The following is a 7,978-nucleotide window of genomic DNA, read 5'->3' on the forward strand; positions in this document are numbered from 1 at the left end:
CAAAAGCTCATTGCCTGCGAAATGTGCACACATTTCTGGGAGTAAGTGTGTGTAAGTGGTGTGCGTGTGTGTCTGGCTGAGAGTGTGTTAAATATGTATGCATATGTGTGTATGTGTGCTGCCCGCTGATTTTGCCGCTGCAATGACATTTTTAGTACCGCCTAATAGCCGACGGTTGGTGGCTTGGCTTGGCTTGGCTTGGGGCGGGGGTGTGATGTGATGAGCCATAAATAAACAATGTTTCTAATTAATATACACAAGAACTTAGAATCGAGCATGTTAGAATGGTAGAGTCGAGTGTTTTGACTAAAAAATACCACCTAATCTGATAGGTAATGTTGGCATTAAAATGTTGCACCAATGATGGGGTGAATATTCTGTCAAGGAATAATTTGTTTGCGAGGTTATTGTAAAAAGTACTCTAGCTCTCATAGTAACAGAGATCCAGGTGTGCTTATAGGCAGACCCATGGACAGACTGTTTCTAACTAGATGGAGTATTTTTACTTTTAAATGTACATACACACATATGTAAAAAAAAAAAACAAAAATATATGTTCAACATCATTGTTCTCATCGTTTCAATGAGGGGTATCAAACTGTCGAAACCTTATAGTTATCCTCGCACACTCATTATATTCCTTCGTTTTTTATTTTACTTACATATATGCACCACTCTTTATGCAAGCTAAATTAATTTCTGTAATTATTTTAGTGCCATGAATGGACGACTTTAGCCACACTTTTCACACACTCTCTCTCTCCTCCGACCCACGCCAACACAGTTTGTTTTTTTTGTTGTGGTTGCCAAGAGTGAAAGAGAGAGAGAGTTCTGTTGACCGCTGCCACTTGCGGATATTACGCATTCGCCGCGTTGCATGCGTCTTTAATATTTCATATCTGAGGTTGGCCGAACGGCAGAAATGACAGCTGCGTGCGGAAGATAATTAAGGCGGCATTATAATGACCCTGGCAACGAAACGGGGCCACTTACTTTTTCCCACAGGCCCCCCACAGTTGGTGGGCATTGCAATGTGTTGCATGTGGCGGCAGCAGACACTTTGGCGTCACTAAACAATGACGTGTGCGGCGTAGTCATGGCCAGCACAAGGTGCACTATGATTGCTATACGTATGTACATACATGAAGGGGTTTATTTATGTACTTTGGCTTTAAATTAAAGCTATACTGAATTATAGATATAAATTATATGTTCTCTGCATATGAACTTGTAAATTGGGGAAGGTCTTGTCATCGGCCAGTTGGTCCAGTTTGGCTAGCACTTTTCGGTTGTTAATCTATGGATTTGTTAATTGATTAATTTATTTTCGAAGGGTGCATTTAACTAGTTTAATTTAATTTATTTAAATAATCCATCTTTATTGGATAGTATTAAATTTCTGATCCTGTTGGTAAGCTCCGCATGGAGTCCTATGGCACAATTTGTTAACACAAGTGAGCTACTTGCTATTAGCTTTGCTGTGACACAATTCACGTTGATAGGAAACACGTTTATTCAATTTAAAATTTGATGTTGTATAGCAACACACATATGATCGATAATCGAAGACACTCCTTTAAATAAATACAATATAAACTACAATAAATAACTAGTACAAAATTTGTGGCTCTTCTTATTTATGCAGCATGCCGGTTGGTGGAGACTGAATGACACAAAATGCTTTGAGGGTGGAGGGCTAGTTGTGAGATGTGTAGAGCAGTCGACAGTCGAAGGATCTAATCGACATCGATTAGGGCTGGCACTGCTGCAAGATCGTTGGGTTCAGCAGGTTGGGGGCCATCGCCATCGCCCACGGTCCTCGGAGACTCTGCCACTTTTGGAATAGGAGCAGTCTGCTCCTGTGCATCCTTGGTGTGCTTCACTTTGCTGGCATCTCCGGCAGCTTCCTGCAGGTCGATGACCGCCTCCACAGCTTGCTCTAACGGTTGCGGATCTTCTGTTGAAGTTGGCGGCTCGTCGGCGGCCTCTTCAGACTTCTCTTCAGGTGTCTCCCCGTTGGAAGTAGTTTCTGCAGCAGCAGCCCCATCAACTTCGGGCAGTTCTTCGTTTGATGCGCCTGCCGCGGCTGCTGCTGCAGCAGCTGCTGCCGCTGCCTTGGCCTTGGACTTTTTCTCCTTCTTCTTGTTGTTCTTCTTGGCATTGGCCAGCTTCTGCTGATCCTCGGCCGCCTTGTTCTTCTCCTCAATGGCTGTCTTGGCCTCAGCGGTGGTCAGCAGTTTCATTTGGTTCTGCAAGTTGGTTAAAGTTTGCTTCAGCTCGGCGCAGTTTCGGCTCATCAGCTCCATCTTGGCCTTGTCCGTGTTGATGGGCGTAATCTTTACTGCCTCCGGCTCTGGCGGCAGCTGTGGCAGAGGAGGAATCTCAATGTTGTTCTCCCGGAGGCTCTTGTGCAGAGTCGTTCGCTCCAGCTGCAGGGCACGCAAAAGTTTTTGCAGTTGCGTGACTTGCTTGACCAGGCGGTCCGACTGCTGGTCGCGCATCTGCTTCTCGGTGGCCAATTCGATGACCATGGCATTGGCCTTCTCGTACCTCTGGCGCCAGCCCAGCGACTCCTTTTCGACCTTCTTTGTGTGCTTGGACATCTTCTCCAGTTCGATTTTGTAGCTGCCGAAGACCTCGTTCGACTTGGTCAGCGACTGCTGGAAGTCATCGTATTTGGCCATGTAGATGTTCAGCTGCTCCTTCAACTGGTGCTCGCGATCGGTCAGATCCTTGATGCTGCGCTGAGCCTGAATCAGCTTTTCGAGTCCAATTTGGTTCTCCCTGTAACGAGCGGGTACGCACATTTAGAGGTTGGCTAATTACTATGCGAGGTGTGGGGGGCACAAACTTTTTGAGAATCTCCTTCTCCATGGCCGCCTCGACCTGGGCCTTGCTGAGCCTGGCCTGATGCAGCTGCGCCTCCAGCTGCACCTGCTCATTGAGTTTCTCCAGATGCTGTTCGCGCGTCTGGTACTGCTCCGCCAGCAGCTTTAACCTAAAATCAGAGAACAGATGGTCAGTGTGTGTGCGTGCCTATGCCGCAGACATGCGGCATGCAGTGTCTATATTTAGACGTTTAGACAGCGCGCACACCACACCGCTGAAGCAACGCCGGCTGCTGTTGCTGCTGCTGCTGCTACCGAAGGCTGCCCCACTCACTTTTTGGTCATTTCGATGTTGTAATCGCGCAACTTGATGTTCTCCTCGTTGTTTTTGGACAGCGACTTCTGGACATCGTTCAGCGAGCTCTGGAACTTGATCTGGCTCTCCTTGCGGCGCTCCTCCTCCACCTTGATTTGCAGCATGCTCTCGTTCTTCACCGACTTGATGATGCGCTGTTGCTCGCGGCACACCTCCTGCAGCTTGTCGCGCATCAGGATGCACTTGTTGAGTTCACGCTGCATTGCCTCCTTCTCGCGCTGCTGCCCCTCCGTGTGGCGTTGCACCACCCGCAGTTCGGCCGTCAGCCGGCCCACGTTCTTCTCGCTCTCCACCTGCCGTTGCATCAGCATCTTCACTTTGTCCTCGTTCGTGTGGCACTCGTCGAGGGACTTCAGCACCTGCGTGGGTGTCAAGGGTGTCAACCATTTAAGGGATATTTCAATATGCATTTTCGTTGCCATTGCAACGCCGGGCGCAGTCGCGCAACGGAAGGAATGGAATGAATGTTCTTACCAGCTCTTCCAGCTTCTGTTCGCGCTGTTTCTCCTCTCGAGCCACCTTTTTAGCCTTGCCTAACTTTTCCATTTTGATAAAAGTCGATGCGATGCTATATATAACTTCTAATTCGTTCCTTCAAATTTTGACTATATATAAACAATAGAGGTGGGAAAAACTCGATTCAAACATCGATATAATCGATTCTTGTTTTGGGAATCGATGTTTTTTTGGAAAAAATTCCATCACCAATTTACCACGATTTAACGCGAAACCTCAGCTGCGCCCCTTTCGTTGCAAGGACTGGCACATATCTGTATACTGTATGATTAGTGGTAATAGCTATATGACACTAGAGTTTTTATTTTGAAAATAACAATATTGCGCCTAACAGCACATTGCGCAGAAGCTCTAATGAGTCCGCGCACAACAGCACACTAAAGAGCTTGCACTTAACAGCACACTCCCGTTTGTTGCTATATTAGTACTCGAAATTGCCGCTAGAGGGCTGCCAAAGCAATCCTGCTGTTACAGTTATCCCGCGATTTGCGTCGATCGTGCTCAAAAGTTTTATTTCCGTAATAAAAAGGTATGTATTTGCCGAATCTAAGCTGCGTTTTCCCACACAAAATAATCTTTGGATATTTTCGCCAACACAAATGTATATTCCACATGCCCAGCTTACAGTTATCGCACGATCGCCGCTGTGCACCTATCCCACTCTCCGCCTTGCACCTTCCCACGCTTCCCACGTTCTACGCTTCACACTTTTACTACGCAGCAAGCATGTCGACGATGGAAAATGATAGCATGGAATTTTTAGCGGAGACGGGTCTTCTTTCTCGGTTCGTGGACATTTTGAAGCAGTTAATGAATATCGAGCCGCAGCCAGTGGACCCTCTGATGTACGTTCTCCATCAGCTGGACTGCCCCCTAATTCCGCAGGTCTGATTTTGTTGCACTTTTTGGGTGAAAACATGTGAAAAATGGTAATGTTTGCTGGTCTTTTTTGTTGCAGGCCCAAATGAAGGCGCTGGAGCGGAAGGTGACGCGTGCCCACGATGAGTTGCGCTATTTGCGCGACCTTCTGATCAGTATGGGCGCCGACGATGATCTCTATGACAGCGAGACGGACGAAGAGGAGTATGTGGGCTGCGTGGAGGGTCAGATATGTGACCCAAGAGTCTTGGAAGAGTACGGCTATGGCTATGTGGAGGAGGACACTGGGGATGATGGCGATGAAACTCCAGATGACACCGAGAACGAAGAAAACTCGTTCGAATCGCAGCAGCAGCATCAGTACATGGTTCAGGCCGCTATGGCAATGGCTCCTGTCGATCAGGAAGAACCGGCTGGGTCGTACGAGCAGCCCTGCTCCAGTCGTCCCATTTGCAACGACTCACAGTAGTTGTAGTTCAACAAATAATTACATACATACATATGTACACGTACATATCTGTTTCAACGCACGTGGTGTGTTCCATTTCGTATTTTTTTCAATCGTGTTTAATGAATGCATTTTGTGACCTTTTTATGGATTATCAATAAACCCAATGCATGGACGTTGCATCCATAGAAGTAGAGCCATGTAACCACTGATTGAAACATGACTTCGGTTCTGGTTCCGGTCGGGTCTTGCTCAAAGTTGATTGCTATTAAGCACACCTCAACCTGAGGGAAATCAATAACTAATATGGAATATGCATGCATGCAGCTGGTCATATAGCCGAACAAAACAACAATTCAATTAACTCAAACATGCCGAATGCTGGATGTAAAACTGAGGGAAAGTTTCAAAAGCAGCAGCAGGATTGCCTGTAGGATTGCCTCTTGTTCTGCTTCCACAACTGCTACTCCTGTTATTGCTCGGAGTGGGTCAGGGACCAAAGCTAATTCATCATTATCGAGCCATGGATAAGCTGCAGCTAATTAAACGCCAATTACTATGCATTAATTTTTGCATTTGAGCGCTGAGCTGTCGGAATGATATACATACACATGTGTGTATGTAAAATATAAAAAATAACCCAATAATTCACTTAAAACGCAACGAATCGAAATCAGTTGATGCGAAAGTGATTTTAATAAGGTTCTGTGTGATCGGTAGCCAGCTGGAATTAGAAATGTTAGATCAAATGCTCTGTAAGGCATTAACTTTTTATTTAGTTACTTGCGTGCCTCCATTAGGCCCTGCATTTTATTTACTTAATTATTTGTGCGTAGTGTATGGTTTTCAGACCAAATTAGTTTCGAGGCGTACTGGAAAACGACCAAAGATCGCAGGTTAGAAACAACGGCGTTTTAAAAATGCACGGCGCAGAAGCTATCGGAAATCGGAATCATCGAAACGTGGTTGAGAGCGAAAAATGTAAACAAAAGAAGTTGTATAAATTAAATGAAATATTATCCTCCTATCAAGGAAAGTTATACCCGCAGCGGTATTCAAAGGTAAGCCGTAACATATCCAACTATTGAATGTGAGTAATTTATATTGTGTATGCACATATTTCCTTTGTTTCCACATCCGTTAAATTTTACACCCAATATCAGGGGGAGGGGGCTGTGGCAGATCCTGGAAATGTTGCCCAGCCCCAATGATTTACACCAAATATTTGTCACAGTGCGATAAATCCATCTAATCCTGCTGCAGGACCCTGAAAATTTGCATGTCCGGTTTGACAAATAAACTGCTGCACAGCTTACATAAATATTGCCCGAAAAAATAAAACATATTTTGCCACATACTCGTAAAATAAACAAGACGACCCACCACCCAGCAAGGGGTGTGGTGGGGCACAGCAGCTGCTTTTAATTGCTTTCGTTGGTTTTTTTAACATTTTTGCAACTTTTTAGTTGACATTGAATAATTGCTGCGGAAATTGTCGTTTAACTGCAAATTGTGGTAACAGCGGAGTAGACTCCGCTTGATAATTGATTGAAGCTCTTTAAATTTTGTGCGGGTTTTTTTTTTCTGTGGTGCTTTTTTGTTGGTTGGCTGGTGGGCTGATGCAGGCCGGACTTTCGGGCCGTTTAATCTGTGCACGCGTGCCGACTGCAAAGTGGCCCAACGGCTCCGGCCCAGTATGTCCTGGAATGGCCCGGAATGGCTACCGCAAATCTGCTTTGCATGTCAGTGCGGCGCAACGTAAAACTTTGACCACGTAAAATACGAGACCCTCGGGCAGTAGCCGCAGGACCCAACAACTGAGAAAATAAACTAGTATAGCAATGAAATGGAGTGCAACTCCATTGGGAAGCGGCCTGCAATGGACTGCCGGGGATCAATGGTGGATTCCTACGGATTGCAGCGAAATGGAAATGAGCTGTGGACAGGGCAGCGAATGGCCAAGGTATGGATCGATATATCTATAGAATTTATGTGAAAATATTACCTAACGATGACCATGAAGCGATGCTTCATATATAGCTTTATATGATGACATTGTAGATGTTTGCTTGAATTAATACCCCAAATATTAATTGAACTTTAATGTCTGTATCTTTCAGTGCTCTCATCTAAAAAAATCGATGCTATTTTGAAACAAAAATCTTTAATTTTATGGGTGAGTTTACTTATAGAAACCTATTACATGTTACCCATTGCTAAAGGAGGTAATATTATTGATGAAATTGTTCAAAAATATGTAGATAGCAGCATAGTGGCCTACATGCGGTAATGTAAAGGAAAAATAATATTCCTGCTAACTTTTTTTTAATACATTTCCAATGTTTTGTCAGTCGTTAATGCTTTTCGAATCGGATCAAATGAACCGCCCATTGCCCCATGGCCAACTCTTGGCACACATCAGCCCCCTGGAGAGCGGATATGGCGAGCACTTTCCTGGTAATGGCACAACAAAAATGAAGGAATTTTCACAGCCAAAAATAGCCTGCATGGGGCGGCCAAGTGGGGGAAATGTGAAAAAGGATAGCATGGTTGGCCGTGCTGCTTCAATTTCATGTCGAGTAAATTTTAATTTACTGCTCTTTTGTGACCGCATGCAAGCCAACAAAACTTTGGGCTCTTTTTTGCAGTTACTTTATTTTTTCTTTTTATTTTACTTTTTTTTTTTTGTATTTTGGGTATGGGCTATGGCTTGTGTGTGTTTGTTTGTTTGACTTGTTGGTCAAATGATATATCCGGTCGGTCCGTTGCTCCATTCGGCCCGAGGGCTAGTGTGGGATTTTAAAGCCAGCCCAGCACCAAGCTCCCATTAGTTCTAATGACCGCAAAAGGCCACACACACACAAAAAAAAAAACGACAGGAAAAATGTTTGAAAAACAAAATAGAAAGCGAAATAAAAATTCCGCCATTGC

General features: G+C 44.8%; 2 protein-coding genes across 2 annotated transcripts; one reads left to right on the forward strand and one right to left on the reverse strand.

The window, feature by feature from the left end:
• Positions 1-1,449: 1,449 nt before the first annotated feature.
• Positions 1,450-3,822, reverse strand: LOC111066564 (beta-taxilin). The gene is made up of 4 exons (XM_022355284.2): positions 3,679-3,822; positions 3,163-3,563; positions 2,852-2,998; positions 1,450-2,784 (listed from the first exon to the last, which is right to left on the reverse strand). Exons 1-4 carry the CDS (start codon positions 3,748-3,750, stop codon positions 1,737-1,739), a joined length of 1,668 nt encoding a protein of 555 aa, XP_022210976.2. The 5' UTR covers positions 3,751-3,822; the 3' UTR covers positions 1,450-1,736.
• Positions 3,823-4,171: 349 nt separating this feature from the next.
• Positions 4,172-5,233, forward strand: LOC111066574. The gene is made up of 3 exons (XM_022355297.2): positions 4,172-4,249; positions 4,341-4,605; positions 4,679-5,233. Exons 2-3 carry the CDS (start codon positions 4,447-4,449, stop codon positions 5,066-5,068), a joined length of 549 nt encoding a protein of 182 aa, XP_022210989.1. The 5' UTR covers positions 4,172-4,249; positions 4,341-4,446; the 3' UTR covers positions 5,069-5,233.
• The last annotated feature ends 2,745 nt before the right edge of the window (positions 5,234-7,978 follow it).

This window comes from Drosophila obscura, unplaced genomic scaffold, assembly GCF_018151105.1.
Source record: "Drosophila obscura isolate BZ-5 IFL unplaced genomic scaffold, ASM1815110v1 contig_4, whole genome shotgun sequence".
Taxonomy (NCBI): domain Eukaryota; kingdom Metazoa; phylum Arthropoda; class Insecta; order Diptera; family Drosophilidae; genus Drosophila; species Drosophila obscura.

Excerpts from the sequence above, each read along its gene's own strand:
- LOC111066564 (XM_022355284.2), bottom strand. The coding sequence starts at position 3,750 with ATGGAAAAGTTAGGCAAGGCTAAAAAGGTGGCTCGAGAGGAGAAACAG. Across the intron at positions 3,564-3,678 it reads AACAGAAGCTGGAAGAGCTG|GTGCTGAAGTCCCTCGACGA; the intron begins GTAAGAACATTC and ends ACACCCACGCAG. Across the intron at positions 2,999-3,162 it reads AACATCGAAATGACCAAAAA|GTTAAAGCTGCTGGCGGAGC; the intron begins GTGAGTGGGGCA and ends CTCTGATTTTAG.
- LOC111066574 (XM_022355297.2), top strand. The coding sequence starts at position 4,447 with ATGTCGACGATGGAAAATGATAGCATGGAATTTTTAGCGGAGACGGGT. Across the intron at positions 4,606-4,678 it reads ACTGCCCCCTAATTCCGCAG|GCCCAAATGAAGGCGCTGGA; the intron begins GTCTGATTTTGT and ends TTTTTGTTGCAG.